Consider the following 20,616-nt stretch of genomic DNA (forward strand, 5'->3'; position numbering starts at 1 on the left):
GGGCCCACAGAGGGCCTGCTACGCTGGTTCTCCATTTCTCACTGCTGTATTGAGACAGGGACATAGCCTTTTCCATACCGAGATTGAAGGTGAGATGCAAAGGAGCAAACCAGGATGTGGAGAGGGCAGAGCGAGAGGGGTAAGGGGTACACCTTATTTTACCTTCACATCTCGCTTTTGTCTGTTGCCAAGTCTTGAGAACGCCTTTTCTACTGAGAAGGGAATGTAAAGCGTTGCCTTTCTCCTCATTTACATATGTATAATGTGGAGTTGGCCAATAGAAGGAAAAAAATGAGACGCCTACTTAGGCAGATCAAAAATAACTAGGATTTATCTGATCTATCTAAAGAGGAGGAAGGGAAGAAAATATATCAGGGATACAAAAACTGGTTACGCTCGTCTAGAGATCAACGTCTTCAATTGGACTCTGAAACAATGCTGTAGCATTGGTACATAGTAACTCAAAACCTTTCTGGTCCTTGATTAATATTGGAAACAGCCAAGGGGGAAGGCTTGTAAATGCAGTGAAAGAGGAGGTCTGGCTACAGCACTTTGAAATACTCTATGCCCTCCCCCAACAACAGGCAAGCCCTAAGATAAGTGAGATAGATCTCCAGGGTGCTCAGTTTGATATTGCCCTTTCTCAGACCAAGATAATGGATCTAATTAGGAGAATCAGCAATTTGCGGGCCCCAGGCCCAAACGGGCCTTAGAATCGATTCTTTAAAACAAATCCTTCAATCTGGGTAGAAAGCCGTTACATTCTATTCTCAGACATTATGAAAACAGAGCAATACCCACCGACTTGGGATAGAGCCCACATTATACCAATATTTAAGAGGGGCGAAAGAGCAAATCCCAATAATGATCACCTAATTTCAATTCTTGATGCAGATTCAAAAATCTTCCCCTGTCTTCTGCTAGAGCATCTTGAGTCCTGGGCCTCTAGCCAGAATTTGATATCTAAATGGCAAACGGGATTTAGTAAGGGGATGGGCACCGAACTCAATGGTATGTTACTGAAATGCATTCAGTTCCAGTCCTGGTCAAAAGGGAGTAACCCAGTGTATTTCACCTCAATTGACCTTGCAGCTGGTTTTGACGCGGTGGACCAGGCCCTACTGTGGGGCAAACTACAGAAATGGGGGTTTCCTCCGGGTGATTTAAGATTGACAGTTGCTCTCCATGACCACTCCACTATACAAGTTAGTCTAAACCAACAATGTACTCTTTCATGCCCAATAATAACTCGTAGAGGTGTGAGGCAGGGTTGCGTTTTAGCTCCCTGCCTGTACAAACTGTATATGGCAGACCTAGAACATTATCTGTGATCTGAGTCCTTAACAACTCCAAAGGTATCAGTTTTAAGGCCTTTATGGATGGGATATGCAGACAACTATCTAATCTTTGATAATACCCTGATCGGTCTCCAACATGGGTTAAATGGTTTTTCTGCCTTTGTTTCTGGTAACTCATTATCCATCAATTAAGCTAAAACAAAGGTAATGCATCTATCGAATTCTCAAACACGAGTTCCATTTAACTGGTGTGTCAAAGCACAGGCAGTGGAAAGGATCAACTCTTTTCTCTATCTTGGTTTTATGATAAACTCCAGACCCTCTCTAACTTTGATTCGATCATGGCTGCATGCTCAGGCCAATATGTTAGCAAACCAACTGCAAAGGGTGGACTCGAAATTTGGCAAGATTTCTCTAGTGCCTTGTCTACGATTCTTTGAGGGTAAGATCGTCATTAAATATTATACGGGATTGAAACTTATGATCTAGCAGTGACGGATTACTTGCCTTATTTAGAAGCCTCAACCTGGAAAAAAAGAGTCCTTCATCTTCCACCATCTACTCCACATTCAATTATCCGATATGAGTTGGCTAGTATATCCCTGAAGGCCAGTGCCTTCTGGGGTTACCTCTCTTTTTATAGGAAGATGTTAGAACCATCAGCAAATTCTTTGATGTCAGACTTCAGAGAAGCATGTGAGTGTGGTAGACTCAGAGCTTTATCTGAAATAAAGGGACTGGCTTCAATGTTATTGGCAGAAGTGGGGTGCTCTGCCACTGATTTAAAAGGTAACCCAGACAAAATGTAGAAGGCCCAGTATTTGGCGGACTGCGCTAATACGGTGACGAGTTCCATGCATATCCTTCTCTAATTAACCTAAAAGGAGATCATAAAAAACAAGGAACCCTGGCTCCATATTTGCCACTTTACTTCAGCAGGGTATTTTGTTCCAACAGCCTAAGATTTTGCCTGAACTTGATCAGGACCAAAGAAACATTGCTTCGATTTGGTTTGGTTAAGGAAGAGGCTATGTTCTGTAGATTTTGTATAGATTTGAAACAGAGAGAAACAGCCAAGCATCTGTTGTTGAAGTGTGAAGCCTTTAATAAGTTAAGAGAAAATCTTTTATACGTTTTTACAAAATCATTTATTATTATACGCTCAGCAGGCTGCATTTTCAGAAAACGTTGATTACAACCACATACCTACTGGTCACGTTACTTCGATGCGACCAACATACAGGAGAAGACTCAACGTCCTCATCAATGCTGTTGATTGTTATTAATACCTACTGGAACCCTCAGGCCATGGACGACAAGACCTTTCACTTGATTGAACAAGCGATCGACAATGCTCTCATAGAATACCAGGCCGCAAATGTGATAATATGTGGGGGTCTCAATGCCACATGTCACCCGCAAGATGACTCGTCCGTCCAACAGACGTACTCATCGCACAGAGAAGAAGAGGAAACAAGTGGACCTCCTTAATGTCTTCAAGAGACCTCCTGAACGCTGGTGATTTGTTCCCAAGGCTAAATCGAGCTCCCACCTGGGCGAGAGACAGTTCCCACGCCGACATTGATTACATCTTTCTAACTAGATCTTTAGCTGCACATGCTGTATCATTTGAAGTATTGAAATCTACTGCCAGTGACCACAATTTACTGGCCCTCATGCGGGAATCATGCCCCGCACAAAAACATTTCATGCAAAATCAAGTTGAGTGCAAACGTCAAGGAAACCGTCTAAAACTGTCTGTTAGATCACTAACGGCTATAACAACACACTACCTAAAGGGATCTGAGGATCGCAGTTCGATTGTTGTACCAGCACCTCCGAACTATCAGCCCCTACTGGTCCCATATTTATCCACTGCTAAAAAGACCAAAAACCTTCCGAACTCGCTTAACCACGTATACTGTAAGACTCTGGTCGGGAAACGCTGAGATCTTAGGAAATTGAAGCGGCTCGCCCGAGCACACCCGTCACCAGCCAATTTAGAACAACTGGGCACTGCTGAAATATCTTACAAATTGGGTTAGATACCACTGCCTACACCTTTATCAACAGGACGTGGAAGAAATGTTGAGAAACGTTTGTGGTCATAATCCCCGTGAATTTTGGGCACTACTCAGATCTGCAGATCGATCCACGGAGGACGCTCCGTCCAATAACATCGGCGAGGAGACTTGGGTGAATTTCTTCAAATTACTTTTCCAACGGCCCACCTTACCATCAGCGCCAGAGGAAAAATCCCAACCAGAACACTGGGTCGACTTGAGCCCCAAAGAAGACATAACAGAGGTCATACGCAGATTGAAACCATCCAGAGCTCCGGGCCCAGGTGGCATCACCAATGTGGACCTTAAAAAGTACCCAGAGGAATGGGCGTCGCTCAGTGGCGCGATCTTCAAAAATGCTCGGAAGCAAAGTCGATTCCATCATCCTGGACCACGTCTATTGTGGTCCCTATTTCAAGAAGGGATGCAAAGAGGAGCCAAGAAACTATCGCCCCATTGAGTTACTCGACGTGATTGGTAAAGTCTTTGGAGCCCTCTTATTAAAACGCTTCCAGCTATGGGCCAGCAAACGTCACCTGTGCAGATCCTTTTCAAACTGGATTCACTAAAAACATCAGGACAACCGCAAACATAATGCTCATGAGTGCCCTAAAGAGCAAAATCATCGATGGTGCTCCTCAAGTTTTCTCGGCCTTCATTGACCTGGCTCGAGCATTTGACCAGGTCAATAGAGAGATTCTGTGGAAAAAATTAAAAGAGTAGAACTGTCCTGCCATCCTCCAACCTATTCGCGCTCTCCATGAAAACACCAGACTGAGAGTGAGACTAAATCAAGCTGGTCTGTTATCTGACGAAATTCAGGTAGAACGAGGAGTGAAGCAGGGCTGTCCACTAGCCCCGGCCCTTTTTATAGCATATATGGGCGACTTCAAGGACTCAGAGTGTGCCATTAGATCTTTTCCACCTCCCATGGGCCTGATCAAAATCACCCGCCTGTTGTACGCCGATGACCTGATTCTAATGGATCACACCCCTATCGGCCTTCAACGCCAACTTGACAACCTGGCTGCCTACATTCATGGAAACGACCTGCAAATCAATGTTGCAAAAACAAAGGTCCTAGTTCTGGAAAAAACACAAAAGCTAAAGGAACACTTGAACTGGTTCCTAGAAGGCTCGGCACTCGAAAAAGTACAACACTTCAAATACCTTGGTGTGACCCTTGACAGTTCATGTACAAACACAGCAATGCAACAAACCCTTCTGGAAAAATCAAGAAAACTTTCTGCCCAAACCCAGGCTTTGGACAACAAGTAAGGCCGATTCTCATTGATCCCCATGATAAGATTTTATCGATCTAAGGTGGTGCCATTTCTAACTTATGCTGTGGAGGCACTGCCCCAAACACCTGGGAAACTATGGATCAGGTTGGAAGGCTACTTCTGGCGCACTGTTCTGGGTCTCCCCAAATCAACATCTATGATCCTAATCAGACGGGAACTCGGCTTCCTCTCACTGAAAGCGAACATCGAAAGAAACAGCATGATGCTTTACAGGAAAACACTGCTGCCCGACTGTCCAAACATCCTAAACATGATCAGAGAGGAAATCGTGGGCTCTCGATGCAGTATGCTGAAGACATGGACAAACACCTGCAAAGCAAAGTTGGATGAAATTCAATCGTCTGAGGCCGAGTTAATCCAAAATCCAATGAAGATAAAAAGGAAGATGGAGGAACTTGACTGGATAAAGACTCTGGACAGTGCCGCAGAGTACAAATCGACCAGTCACCTTCCTCCACAGCTGAGGAAACTAAACTCAGTTCCGAACTACCTAGAAAAATTTCCTAGCAAATCAGTAAGGAACACCTTTATGAGGGCCCGTCTAAATCTACTTGAAACCAACGAGATCTTGGCAGTGAAAGGCCTAACCAACTCAAATAAATGTCACTTTTGTCAAAAAGATGAAGAAATTGAAACAATACGGCATCTGCTCCTCAACTGCCTGGGAACCAAGGCTATAGGTTCGATATACCTGCAGGGGCACCTGTCCGCCTCTTACACCCAGGATTAACAGGTGTGGTGGGAGAGACTTATCAGCGGTGAAAGAACTACTTGGACAATCGCTACCGCACAGACACTGAAGCAGATCCTTGGATCCATAAACCAGCAAGCAAGCCCAGACATGCTTCAGAACTAGGGAATCAGTGAAAGCGTGTTTTTTACTGCATCAAAAAAAGAAAACTGCTTTTCCTTTCGTCTTCTCTTCTTTTCTGGTTTTCTTTTCTTCGTCTTGTAAAAAGCATTAATTTGATTAAATCAAGTAAATAAAAAAAATGTAAAAATCATTTTATATCATTGGGTCAAATGTGGAATTATTGTTTATCAGGCTCAACCACACATATTGTGAATGCAGTAGCTTCATTTTCTGAATAAATTATAACTGAATATGATTTGCAATAATGAGTAGCTAATATATTTCATGATGCATTCTGGGTAGGATATGTATTTATGATTTATTCACTTAGTTATTTTTTCTTTCTTTTTTCCTTGTTTATAAAATAGTGATTGTTTAAGAATTTATAATATGTTAAAGGTTTAGTTGATTATTAACCAATAAAACAAAACAAAAAAATAAAAAAAATAAAAGAAATGTAAAATGGTGCCTTAGCCGTTAAATGTCTGTACTACTTGGAGGGACACAAGGGGTTGCACAGTGTCTTTTCCAGGGTATCCTTGGACCTAACCTCTTACATTCCCTGCCTCTCTCCCACCCTTTCTTGCCTCTAACCAGGCAGGACTGGAACCTCCAACAGGCAATTGTTAAAGCGGTTTTGTGATAATCCCTTTTCCCTGCAGGACGTCAGTTCACCAAAATGCCAGGGGTAGCAGACGTGACAAGACATGACCCTTGATCTCTGATGACATCACAGGAAGTGATGTCATTTGACCCACCCCATGTGACATCACGGGAAGTGATGGCACACAACCTTTCACCCTTTGGCAAAACAGGAAGTGGCATCACATAGCATTGTACGTCAGTACACTAAGAAAAATATGGTTACGATATCACTGTAATATGATATACATTTCATACAAGAATGGATCACCTTATGTAGCATTAATATCAATGTCTATAGGCCCATATTAGCAAATTACTGTGAATGTAAGCAGACATATAACACAACCTGTACTATTGTACATCGCTAGGGCTAAGCTGTAAACAGACAGAGCATTTCAAAGAGGCCTAAACCCCAAAGCGCAGACATCCAGTACCTGCCAAATGTCTGGCCATGGACTGGAAACAGCAGCTGACCAACAGAAGTGCAAGCAGAGAAATTATGGTCTGGAGGGTTGCCCACCACAGCTGTTACAGTGGTTATGAATGATTTGAATCCTTCCAGCCATCATCTTTCTGTTTTGCTCATTTGGTAAGTAACCCACAGTTCTTGTTGTTAGATGGGAGATAGAGGAGAAGGATGTGTTACAGGTCACAGTAATTGCAGGTTTTTTACATTTAAAAATGTAAACAGCAGACACAGCTCCATGATATCCCCCTAGAAAAGGTCAATTTTAATACTTTCTTTGGTCCTTTATATCTTGCTTAGTGCCAGACTCCTCCAGCTTCTAAGCACTAGAACAGGAACTGAACCCATGTTGCGCTGCATCCGCTTGTTCCCAAAGCAAGTGTGTTGCCCCTGAGCTATCCTTCCAAATATATATTTATTTTGCTGGAGGAAGCAACAGATGGTTTACTTCAAACGGCGGAGGGCAACTTCATGTAAATTAATCATCTCACCTTGTGTCTGTCTACAGTGTGCCCTCGATGCAGGTCTGGCAGATCTGGGTCAGGCCACACAGTGCCCAGGCAGGAATGGTGGCAGAAGCCACTAGGCCACACCCCTCTCATCACAGGCCCAGTGGCTCACTGGATGTGCAAAGCAGACAACGAGAAACACTGATGATGTGTGTTCATGCATTGCTTTCACCGAGTACTGAATACTGCAGGCTGCTCTTACCCATTCCCAGCTACTAGACCTGTTGCTATAGTACTGGGTATGAGCTGTACAGACAGCCCCCAACCATTCAACCATTCAGGCATTCTTCACTAACGAACTGCCAACCTGGTAGTGATGGCAGCTTGATGTTTTTTCCTGTATCCCTGTTCTTTCTCCAGGTAATTAAATTGAGATTCCAGGTGCAAAAAGCAGTGGCACATTTAGCTGCATTTACAATCACCTTTTTCAAGTGCAACACAGACATCTGCTCTTGGCACTGCCTCTTCGTCCAGTGGCCCAGGGGTCACAAGGAGAGGTCTGGGGGTAGCAGAGGGGGAGCCAGGTGTAGCAGCTGCTACCACTGGCAACCCCCAAATGACGATCCTGTTTCCCTGTTTCCCTGGTGCCCAGTGGGGCCCCAGTGGTGCCCCACTTACTAGGAGAGGGATAAGTGTTTTTGGCCTGAAGAAAGCAGAGCTGGTGCCCTAGAAAGACCTCCACAGCACTCACTGGTCTGTTAAATTGCATACAGCAAAGCCAGCCTTCGCCCACCAAGATGCATTGGCATAGCTAACACAGAAGACCTGCCGAACAAATACGCCTGTAAAGGTCTACAAGCTACCACATTAAACACAGTGCCTCCTTAGAGACGACCATGAGTGTCTCTTAACAGGACTAGCACACTAAGGTGGTCTCCATTACTGCGATGGGGTGGAGGAAAAGGGCTGTAAAATAACTCAAGGGCAATGCATTTGTCTTGGAAGCAAGACAATGAAGAACGTCACAGGTTGAATCCCGTTATCCGCAAGACCAGTTTTGGGTACTAAGTGCATTATAAAAGATTAATTAATGCTTTTAAAAAGGACAGCCTGTGGGTTTCTCATGGGCAAGCAAGTAGGATTCCATGGAAAGCCATGGGTATATAGCTGCTGATTTCCAACAGGACTATGGACATATAATAATAAGCATCTGGTTTTTTTGACAGAGCAGCATACCTGCAGATTCAGAACTACTTGGAAATTAACAACCTCCTCAGCTCAAGACAATCGGGCTTCAGACCTAAGAACGGGACTGAAACGGCTCTACTTGACCTTAAAACCCAAATTGAGGACATTATAGACAATGGCAAACTGGCCCTTCTACTCCTAATGGACCTATCCGCGTCCTTCAATTTGGTCAATCACCAAATACTATGTCGGCATCTGAAATCCGCTGCCCACTTTTCCGACAATGCTTCCAATTGGATCAGGTCATTCCTTGACAATAGGCACATGACAGTCTTCTCTCCATCCTCATCGGCTGATCCCACTCCAGTCCCTTGTGGAGTCCCTCAAGGGTCTTGTGTCTCTACAATGTTTTCACCAAACCACTATTCGATGTGCTTGACTATCTGGGCATCACCTACACGAATTACGCCGATGACACCCAGATACTCATACCCATCACAGGCGACTACATTGCCGACTCCAAAGCCCTCAATGACATATACCTTGTCATCCAAGCTTGGATGGCCCAACATGAGCTGTGCCTCAACGATGACAAGACTGAGCTTCTCATCTTAGGTACGCAACAGAGACTCAACAAACTGAGTTCTCTGTTCAGCTCCTTTGACATTGACGGTTACCTAATTAAAGTTTTCAAAGACACTAAAACTCTGGGTATTTATCTGGACTCCTCCCTGTCTCTCACTAGGCAAACTAATGCAGTAGATACTGCTTCTGCATACACCTGCAAATTGATTTCAGCCTGTCGCCCATTCCTTACCACTCAGAACTGCATCACTTTGGCCAGGACTCTGGTTATGTCCAAACTGGACTACTGTAATGCTCTGTACCAAGGCACTAGCCAGGGCAATCTTAATAAACTTCAGATTACCCAAAATAATGCCATCAGAGCGGCCCTCAATATCCTCCGCTCTGCTCACATCTCAGAAACCAGGAAGAACCTCAGTTGACTTTCAGTCACCCAAAGAATCTCACTTAAAGCACTGGCCCTCACATACAAATGCGTAAACCATCAGGCCCCAACATAACTTATCTCACGATTCACACAACATATTCCATCGCGAGTACTCAGATCTGCACAATCCCAAGGTCTTGCGATCCCTAGATTCAAGCTCCAATCTGCTGGGGGCACCAGCTCTGGAACACCGTACCCCTCTATATCAGACCCTTACCTTCATTCAACCTATTCAAACACAAAGCCAAGCTCTGGCTATCCACATCTCACTAACAGTTCTTCTGATTATGGCTGGCCCACTGTGGCCCTGTTATGCTTTGCTCCTTCACTACTGCTCTGCTTGTTGCTCGGAACTGTAACGTCAATTGCATATTTTGCTCGTTGCTCTGAATGGTACCGTCAATTGTATATTTTGTTCTTAATTTATTGTAACCACTGCAACTATATGTCATGCCTGTAACTTTCTTCTAAGATATGCGCCTGGTTGCCCTTGGGCCTGGTCTACTGTATATAAATAAAACAAATACAAATACACAATGCGTGCTGTAGCAGTTCTTGACACTTCTTAAGGCTATATGCACCAATTGAAACAGCTAGCCAATCCACCCACAGCATTGATTTTGGAGCAGTGGTCGAAGTGTATGAAAAGAAGTAGTGGAACTAGGTTCCCTGCTGGCCTGCCCCGCTCCCCACAAACCCCCTTGCCAGGCCCCCCTCCACGCGCAATGCAACCCCACAAACTAATGCACCTGCTGTTTAAGGGAATGTTCAGTGCAGTCAAGTTTCAACTGCTTTCTACACTTTTATTTTAAAACGAAACCATTCCGGAACGGTTTCCTTTTAAATCAAAAGTATAGTAACATTAAAACTTAATTTAAAAAAGTAGAGGAGCACCGCTGCCAACCGCTCCTGCCCACTTCGACCACTGCTTTGGAGGGATGAAGGCTGAGTCAGTCCTGCTGAGAGTCAAACCTACAGCCTGCAGTTAGAAAACAGATTGCAGCAGTGAACGTGCTCAATTCACTGAGCTATCTGACTGCCACTATATTGGAAGGCACTAAGAGGCCCTATAGGAAATCGTTCAAAGGCCCTACAAATCCAAAACAAACTATAAGAATAACTATATACAAATAAAAACAAATAGGATTTTCATGTAGGAAGACTTACCCGAATGCAATAAGACTGCCCAATAGACTTTCTCATGTTCACATTGCAATGTCCTAGTCTTGCAATAAAAATCCTGTAGAAATCCACAGGGAATCCAAAATCACTAGTTAACAAGCATTTGCAAAGCCAACAGTTTGGGCTTTTATATAGGTATGAGATAGGAATTTGCTAGGCACCGATATAATGGTACTACCTGGCCACAATATTGCAACAGCTAGAAAATTGAGGGATTACTTGGGCCTCTGAAGACAGTACCTGGCAAAGGCCTATTTAATATCCCAACCTAAATGTGTTGGTTTCGTTGTTGCCTGTTTTTGCAGGGCTTTAGTGCAAGCAAGAGCTATGAATCAAGTTGCTGAAGGTCACCTTGGCTAAGACATTTTTATTACACCAGTATCCAATTACAGATCAAATTCAGCCATTAACTCTCTGCAGACTGCCTAGAGAGAACCCTTGCAGGCCAAAGGGTCTCATTATGAGTTCAGTGGTGTGGCCAAAAAACAGTGGTAATTCAGTGGTAATTCAGTGGCGGAATTACCGCTGGTGGAATTACTGCTAGTGGTAATTCTGCCGAAATCCCCATGGAGTCCTATGGATTCCAATAAATGTGGACTAACAGAGCCTACCACCAGCGGTAATCCGGCGGTAGTTCTGCATGACCAAGTGGCAGTAATGGTAAATATTTTTGGTGGTATTTAGGCGGATTTACTGCCAAAATACCACGAATCTTGCAATGAGGCCCAACGTGTGATCTTACTGCTTGAGATAGTTAGCTCAAAGAGATCCCAGGAGGCTATGTTCTGGGCGGGCAGGGGATGCTAGAGGGTGGAAATGGCCATAAGGATTAGCATGGCCATGGGCAGTCAATGGGTAAATAACCAAACAACACCCACAATCTGCGTGCCCCTCCTCACATGTCATCTCCTTCCTACCTGTACTATAATGCAATCGTTTTGGCTTATAGGTGTTGCAGCGCCAACTAATAGCCCAAACTAAAAATCATGCATGAATTCTCATCCACTCAGTGTCTCTGCAGGGCAGCATGCAAGTGACAGAATGAGTGGCGCATGCTGCACTGCGCAATGAGCCCAGGGCCTTCAATTTCCAAGGTATCCGATTTGGCCAATTCCTTGAGTAAATGAAAAAGGCCGGAGCAATGTCAGTCCATTGCCCCTAAATATTCTAGAAAGAGATTTTTCCTATTCCAGACCTATTTTGAGGGAACAGCAGGGTACAGTGCAGCAACCTCGTCTGACCCCTCCCTTGACATGACAGGAGTATGCGTTCCCACATTCTGTGAGAGCGGAACCCAGGCCAGCTATCATCCTCTTGCATGCCTGTCCGAGCTCTGTGCAATGTAACCTGCACACAGAGACCTAGAGGCCTGCATAACACACTGTGCAAATCAGGGAGAAGCAGGAAGACGTCCCATTGGCTCCTTGACCAGATATTCAGGAAAAGCATGTTTTTCGTCCAATGCTTGTAAACTGACATGCGTGTGAACTATCACGTGTATACAACTACGCCAAAGATGGAACCAGCTGATATGGCAGTGGTGACAACAGCTCTTGCGTCACCTCCGCTGGTACTTGCCATGCTCTGTGTCCTGAACTCTCTGCATGCTTCACTGTTGCCAGAAAAGCTCTACGCGGAGCAGGATCGTGGCCTCCGGCTTTTCCAGGGATCCAGTTCTCGTGATCATGTCACTGCACCCCTGACCTAGTTGATTCTGCAGGGGGCTTCAGCCTTTTACTATATAGATGTTTTGGCCTACAACTCCCATCAGCCCTAGCCAGCATAGTCAATGGGGAGGGTTCATTGGAGTCCCAGTGCAGAACATCTAGAGGGCACAGGTTGCGGAGCCCTGCTGTCATCTTTTTGCTGCAGGGAACCGGCGAGAGACCACAGGCCGAAATGTTATCATGCTGATTGCATGAAAGGGTGTGGGTGTTGGGGGGGTTAACTCGCTGAGCTGTTTTTTCAGCCTATCCTACATTTAAATGTCATACAGGAAGCTGGGGATGAACCCAATTGTGCAGAATAATGCTGCCGTCTTCTGGAACTCGACTGTCATTATGTATCCCATACATATCCAGCGATGTCAGAAGGTGCATTCTCAGGAGAGTAGGATCCTGGGAGTTTTCAGGTAGGAATAGAGCGCTTCTATGCAGAGTGATTGGTGAGGTGAATAACGTTGGCAGTTATGGGCGCTGCAGTTGGGTGATCGTGGGATAATCAAGGGGGTACTGCGCAAGTGGTGCACCCAGCTACCGGAATATCTGGATTTCATTCTTTTCTTGGGTTGCAAATTGAGGCATGTGCAAAATGCACTTTGTCCACTTGCTGACACGCATTTGATGTGCCTAAATAAAGGCAAAGTGTTTGATTTAAAAAGTCACCGTTCCCACTCACCAAGATTTGCAAAATCCCACTAATGGCGATATCCTGAACTCCCAAATGACGAATCCTGCAGGGGAATTAATCTGATCACGGAAAAAGTGGAAGGATTGTGACATTTTAGCTTGAATAGGCCTCACATTTCAGAAACTCCATAAATAAATCGTGAGAGGTGGCAAGCATGGAAAAGTTTCTCCTCACTTTCCAACTTTTGATGTGACTCGGCGAAAGTGTGCACTAGAGGCTGAATCCACAGGCGCAGCACTGGGTCTGTAGCTATATGGTTTGTTTTGGGTTTTGATATTTGGATAAGAAACAAGTTCATGGGAGGGAGAGGTGTAGCCCGCACCTCGTGTATTAGCATAAACGGGTTGGACCCCCGTAATGCGTGCACTGATAATAGGAAGATGACGTTTTTCTAGTTTTTCATATACAGGATTTATTAGTGATTTAAGTAGGTCAGCTACTAATTCAATTCTGTGTATGAAAAACTAGAAAAACGTTGTCTTCTTTATTATTAGCACAAACATTCCGGGATCCAACCCTTCCAAACTTTGGATGTGAGACAGCAGTTAAGACAGCTGGACGTTTGACAATAGATCACTCTGCGGCAGGAAGCCCACTTGATTTTTTGCTCACAGCCAGCTGTTCCAGGAATGGCTGTCTACTGTGTTTCACATCAGGCCCAGGCACACACAGCATTTGAGACTAGGGTAGATGTTCCAAATAGTTGCGAGAGATAACAAGATCATCAAAAGTGGAAACATGTCCAGACCAGCAGCTGTGCTAAGCAATGGTAGTGTGAGGAAAGTTCAGCCTGCTGTTGCCAGCTATGGTGGAGAACCCCGACTTTTCTCACAGCCTGCCCACTGAGTGGAGCTCGAAAAGAATGTGTTGGATTTATCCCAATTAGCGCGCAGGAGGTGACATAATGCCTTTAATGGAGCTCAGAATGCGCGCTTGACATCATGATATTGTCTGCCTTCTGAGCCCCCCACCCCAGGGCAGTAGAAGGCTGCCATCTTGCCTCCTACAGCAAACGCGTATGCTCACCTGCCTCCCAGCAAAAACTGATCACTGCACCATCCCCTCACTTATCCGTGCCCGCTGTGTTCATTATCTTCTCTCCACTAGTCCTGCTCTCCCCCCCCCCGTCACCCCCCCCCCAGAGGCAATGGCCAACAGGGAAAGGGAGAAGCCACTGCAGAATAAACTATGTGTAGTTCCCATTTCCCTGCATCCACGCTGGCCATTTTGTTTCGTAGTTTTTCTTTAAAGTTGAGAAATGGTAAATGTGCCATTTCTCAACTTAAAAAACAAAACTATTAGCACCTAGGAAATCAGGCTGGGGTGCTAACAGCTATAAAACCATGAAACTCTTGGTGGGGGAGGAGGAGCATTACCAGTTAGGTAATAGCACTGGGGCCCACATTAAGGTGATCGCAGGCAATTACTGGACCGGTAATGACCCCACTCCTCAGGCCTTATTGCTTAAGTAACCCTAGTGTACCATGGAATTTAGTTTCACTAGATCATGGTGCTACCCGGTTCTTTGTGAAGAGGGGATGGGCTGGAGGATTTTCCCTCCCAAGCTCTTTAGATGTCCATTCAGCACTTTAATGCACACCTGGTGCGGTGGTGTGGTTTTCATGGGGCCTAAAATGTTATGACGCAACAACAGCGCCTCCAGCTGTCCTGTCGGGCCGACAGGGGTATTTGCATGTAGGTAACAATGGGTTGGCTGGTTACATCTAAGAATGTTATTAAAAGTCTCCAGGGGGAGGAAACGAGCATGACCAATAAGGCATGGAGCAGTTAACACCAAAATGATAAGTATGGAGGTGGATCTTAAGAGGCTGCACCCATATCACACCAGCTGATATACCCACATGGTTATGAGCATCCTCTGTATCCATGCGAGGCGAGGATTAGAGCAGGGGGCTGCAACCTGTGGCTCTGCATGTGTTTTGGAGTACCACTAGCCTGATACCTCACCACTGATGGCTAGCTAGGGCTGATGGCAGTTTTAGTCCAAAACAATTTATGGAATAAAACAATTTATTTGTGGGAGTGGAGTGCATCGCCATTCCCTTGCGTTGGTACCATGTCCTACGACTCAACGATTGACTGCTGGGGTTGGGTAAGGCAGGATATGCGTGTTATACTGAGGGAGCTACATCGATTCAAAGGCGGCCATATATTTAACAATGAAAGAAGGTGTAATTGACATTCATCAAGAAAACCGATCCCTTTAAACTCAGTGTGAAGATGTTGTCCGCCAATGCTTGGTTGTGTAGTTTGAATTATCTATACTACCTTTTATCTCTTCCAATGCCCGATCGGCTACTTGTCCAGCCATTAGTGTGTGACACATCATGACTTGAAAGGTCCGATCTTCAACCACATAGTAGCTGTGCGGTCTGACGAATGCAAATGGGTCTTCCAGTGGTGGTTAGAAATTGGATATCCGCGTCATCCATCGCACCACCCAGTGCCGCCCATTGCTAACTCACTAGCCATCTCATTTAGAACTGACCAGTAACATGGACTCTTGGAATGAATGCTTGCACTGACAAAGAGGGGTCACCAGAGGATACAGACAGATGCTGCAAGCCATGGGCAGCATTCACGCCGCGCCACTTTTGTGCTCGTAATCTACATTTTACACTGATGGCATAAGATTGGATTAGCATGGGTAGGACTCAAACAACAGCAACGCATAAGAGCAGCAGCAGCAGCTGGCAGACACAAGTACTATATGAAATTAAAGAATAAAAGCAACAATGAGAACACATGGGTCTTTAAAGCTCTGTGTCAATAATGAGAATTGCAAGGAGTATCTTTCAATGACCCTGTACAGCTTTACCCCTCCTCTGTGCCCCTTCGTATCCTACCCCTGCTGTATATCTCTTCTGTTCTTACCTCTGAAAGGCACTCTGTTATGCATCTGTACTATTGTATACCTCTGTAAAGCGCTCTGGTGTGTCTCTGTATTACTGTATACCTCTGAAAAGCGCTCTGTTGCTTCTCGAAGCTAGGTCCACACTCAAATACCATAAGAAGAATGGCAGCTGACAAACCAACTGTGCAGAGAATAGGGAGCCAAGAAGAGCAAAGCAGACACATGTGTATCCAGCTGAGGACCTCCAGAAGGCGCACGGTACCGTAACAAGAAGCAGCGTGACGACAAATAAATAGGAAGCTGGTAATGACAGCAAAGAAATATAAGTTAAGGGTAAATTGACACATTGTGACGTAAATTCGCGTTTAGAAGCAACTACATGCATAAGGATATACATGAGGCTGCAGAGACTATAACGTAAGTCATATCCATCCACAGATTTCAGGGTCTTAAAGGTCGAGCAGAAAGGGGGCGTTTTAATGCCATAGCTGCGCTCTGAAACTGCACTCTACCATAATATAACATTAATGCCATAGCTGCGCTCTGAAACTGCACTCTACCATAATATAACATTAATGCCATAGGTGCGCTCTGAAACTGCACTCTACCATAATATAACATTAATGCAATAGCTGCGCTCTGAAACTGCACTCTACCATAATATAACATTAATGCCATAGCTGCGCTCTCAAACTGCATCTACCATGATATAACATTAATGCCATAGCTGCGCTCTGAAACTGCACTCTACCATAATATAACATTAATGCCATAGCTGCGCTCTGAAACTGCACTCTACCATAATATAACATTAATGCCATAGCTGCGCTCTGAAACTGCACTCTACCATAATATAACATTAATGCCATAGGTGCGCTCTGAAACTGCACTCTACCATAATATAACATTAATGCCATAGGTGCGCTCTGAAACTGCACTCTACCATAATATAACATTAATGCCATAGCTGCGCTCTGAAACTGCACTCTACCATAATATAACATTAATGCCATAGGTGCGCTCTGAAACTGCACTCTACCATAATATAACATTAATGCCATAGGTGCGCTCTGAAACTGCACTCTACCATAATATAACATTAATGCAATAGCTGCGCTCTGAAACTGCACTCTACCATAATATAACATTAATGCAATAGCTGCGCTCTGAAACTGCACTCTACCATAATATAACATTAATGCCATAGGTGCGCTCTGAAACTGCACTCTACCATAATATAACATTAATGCAATAGCTGCGCTCTGAAACTGCACTCTACCATAATATAACATTAATGCCATAGGTGCGCTCTGAAACTGCACTCTACCATAATATAACATTAATGCAATAGCTGCGCTCTGAAACTGCACTCTACCATAATATAACATTAATGCCATAGCTGCGCTCTGAAACTGCACTCTACCATAATATAACATTAATGCCATAGGTGCGCTCTGAAACTGCACTCTACCATAATATAACATTAATGCAATAGCTGCGCTCTGAAACTGCACTCTACCATAATATAACATTAATGCAATAGCTGCGCTCTGAAACTGCACTCTACCATAATATAACATTAATGCCATAGGTGCGCTCTGAAACTGCACTCTACCATAATATAACATTAATGCAATAGCTGCGCTCTGAAACTGCACTCTACCATAATATAACATTAATGCCATAGGTGCGCTCTGAAACTGCACTCTACCATAATATAACATTAATGCAATAGCTGCGCTCTCAAACTGCACTCTACCATAATATAATATTAATGCCATAGCTGCGCTCTGAAACTGCACTGTACCATAATATAACAGTTTACAGCACAACCCAAACAATGATAACCTATGAATTGGGATAAGAGAGGAGTCATAACTGAGACGCCACAATACCACATGGGTGTATTGGATATCCAATTGGCCAGGGGTCTGCAATCCGTGGCTCCCAAGATATTTTGGTCTACAATTCCCATGACTCCACACTATTGACTGCGCTAGTCAGGGCTAATTGGAGCTTTTGTCCAAAACATTTAAAGAGTCAAGGGTTGCCGACCCCTGAAAGAGGCCACTCTACTAGAGTAGAAAGGGAGTTTGACCACAATGGCGGTCATATTAGAAAGAAGAGCAGCGGGTGAAAACACCTTCTGAAAAACACCTTTCTCATTAACCTCTACCTGAATAAGGTCGACCTAAAAAACATATTGAGCAAAGAGGAAGCAGAGGAAGGGTTATCAAACATTTAGGAACGGGGTGCAAGTAGGAGGTAGAACGCAAGGGTGGACTGGAAACAAAAAGAGGCAATAGAAATAATTGTCATAGTGGCCCCATATTACACATTTACAGCATGCCCAACCTTTTCCTATGACACATTTTGAAAATAAAATAGATCACCACACAAAAGAGGCCCAGGAAGCAGATGCCTACAAGTAAATCTCCAGAGTTCCCAATAGGCCAGTTCCTCCCTCAAGAAATCCCCATAAAGAACAAACAGAAAACAAACAAATAAAAAATAAACCAACCAAACTGAGAAACACATATATTTCGAAAAATACATTTTCTCATGAAATGGAGAAGGCTGTGTCTTAGGCGAGTGTTGATGTTTCGCTGCTAAGTGGCAGAATGATAACAGATGAGAGGGCCCTATCAAGTCAAGTCAAGAGTGTGTCCAACAACGGAAACCATTTTATGTGATTCGCCAAAAACACTTTTGGCAAATATGATCAGAAATACTACCTTAACAAATAGTATACCAACTACAATCACAATAAACATTTAATGAAATATCATGCAGAAAAGTTATTGTACTTTGATCTATCACATTTCTTCTTTAACACATATATATATTTTTTATAAGCTACTTCTTAAAATATTACAGTAGCGCTAAAACAATACATATTCACAACGCCAAGTACATTTTTAAAAATGTTAACAATTTTTTTTGGGGACAGTACATTTGCTCCAATCCCAGATACGGGTTGGAAAAATACAATTTAAAATGTGTTGTTAAATTTCATTTAATTCATAAAATTACCCTTTTGGGTAAAGTATACAGTTTTATCATGGCATAAAACAACAACAAAAACATTAAGTCAATGTTTAGACATATTAAACTATTGAAGCCATTTCGGAACTTGAGTTGCTTTACAGCAGAACAGAAGGCACAGAGAGGACCATCAAGATGAGGTCAAAGGGAAAGGGGCGGGAATAAAATGAAAGGTGAGAATAAACTGCAGGAGACACAAACATTAAACCAAATTGGGATATTTGCTGTTAAGCCACTTACTACATAAAAAGTTGTCTGGATTTTCTATGAGCACTCCCCAACTTTCGCACTGGATAAGAGTGTACAAATATTCAGTGCAGGACACCCTGGATGCGCTTGGGCCAGTGCCCACTTGGGGGAAAACCTTCTACACGAATCACCGCTATTTGGTAAGCAGATTTACCAGTCCTGGTGAACTCAAAACCTGAGGCAAGGTGACGGGAAGGGCAACTGCTATCCAACTAAAACCAAAGGCGCAGTGGGATGAAAGAGGACTACCTCCATCCTGCAGGAGGCACTACATGACAGAAGCGAAACAGAGCCTCCTATCACCGAGAGCACGTCGCGTGACTAGGCCCTATCGCAGTCACTTCCACAACACGTGACATGCCAGCTGCAACTTTGCTAAGACTCAATCAGGACCACTGGTCCTCTGCTTCTTTAGAATTTCACTTTGGGGAGCCACTGATTCTTATTAAAAAAAAAGACAAGTGAGTGCCCTGGCTAGGATGATGCATCCATGAGGCTAATGAATGGTTCTGGCTGCTAGCTCTGGGGAGCAAAACGCCTGCTTCTTCAGGTGGCCCAGAGTGGAATCAGGATGCTTCTGAAAAATATCAGCCACAAACAAGTGGTAAGACAATAAAAGGTGTCACCCTAGCAAGACCACTTGTTTATTTGTCTTTATCTACAGAAACTGTATTTTCTATCGGAAGAACATGAGTTGCTTTGTATTTTTGGGAAGTTCTCTGATAGCCTAACACTAAATAACAAAACTAGCAGCAACCATTCCTCAGAAGGGGCACAACTACGCCACCTGTTGGTAACAAAGCATAGTTCCATTGCCTTTATGTAGATTATCCTGCAAAAAAAACTTCTATAAACACCTTTCTCAATAATGTCCAACTAAAAAATATATTAAGCAAAGGGGAAATACTTTAAAAAGTATTAAGGAAGTATGACAGGTTTGAACGGGAAGGCAAGGATGTATGGGAGGGAGGAGGGTAGAGATCCCGTAGAAAGCAAAGCAAAATTAAGCAACCTTCAAAAAATGACTAAACTCAGAAGATGCTATTTAGAGTTTTTTTTTAGAAAGATGTTTTCACATAGAACTAAGTATGCAAATCACCTGGAGGGGGACATTTAGAAGCCCATCTAGTTTTGGAATTACTGCTCTACCAATTTGGTGATGCAAAGAAAGTCAGAGTGGTACGCGCTGAAATCCAGAGTTGCTTTCTGACCTCCTTAATCTACAGATGGGAGCTAGGCTAGCTATCGCACAAAGGCTATTGGAGGTCAGACCGCTAGATATTCCACAGCATTGTATTCGCGTAAGCATTTGAAGGATTTCTTACCATTGCAAGGTGAAGGCAGCGTAGAACGTCGTGGTGTCCCAAGTGCTCGTGTCCATCGTGCACACGCTCTTGAGCACCTCGTAGTGTCGGATAGAGCAGAGCAGGTTGGCCCTCAGGAAAGAGGTCCACTTCTTCTGCAGGATCTTCTTGCCCCCCAGGTCACTCTAGAACGACAAGCAAAGGTTCGAAGATGTAGCGCTGCAGTCTATCAGATCTTGCGATCGCCCCCTTGAAAAACATCCCCCACCCCAGT

At 44.0% G+C, this 20,616-nt stretch overlaps 1 protein-coding gene across 2 annotated transcripts in view; it reads right to left on the bottom strand.

The window, feature by feature from the left end:
• SEMA4G (semaphorin 4G) overlaps positions 1-20,616 on the bottom strand; it is a 960,547-nt gene that overhangs the window by 337,627 nt on the left and 602,304 nt on the right. For both annotated transcript variants that reach the window (XM_069611666.1, XM_069611665.1), the window contains exon 9: positions 20,364-20,527. In XM_069611666.1, coding sequence (XP_069467767.1) covers positions 20,364-20,527 — 164 coding nt within the window. The remainder of the gene's footprint in view (positions 1-20,363; positions 20,528-20,616) is intronic.

Source organism: Ambystoma mexicanum, chromosome 8 (assembly GCF_040938575.1).
Source record: "Ambystoma mexicanum isolate Mex_15411 chromosome 8, UKY_AmexF1_1, whole genome shotgun sequence".
NCBI lineage: Eukaryota > Metazoa > Chordata > Amphibia > Caudata > Ambystomatidae > Ambystoma > Ambystoma mexicanum.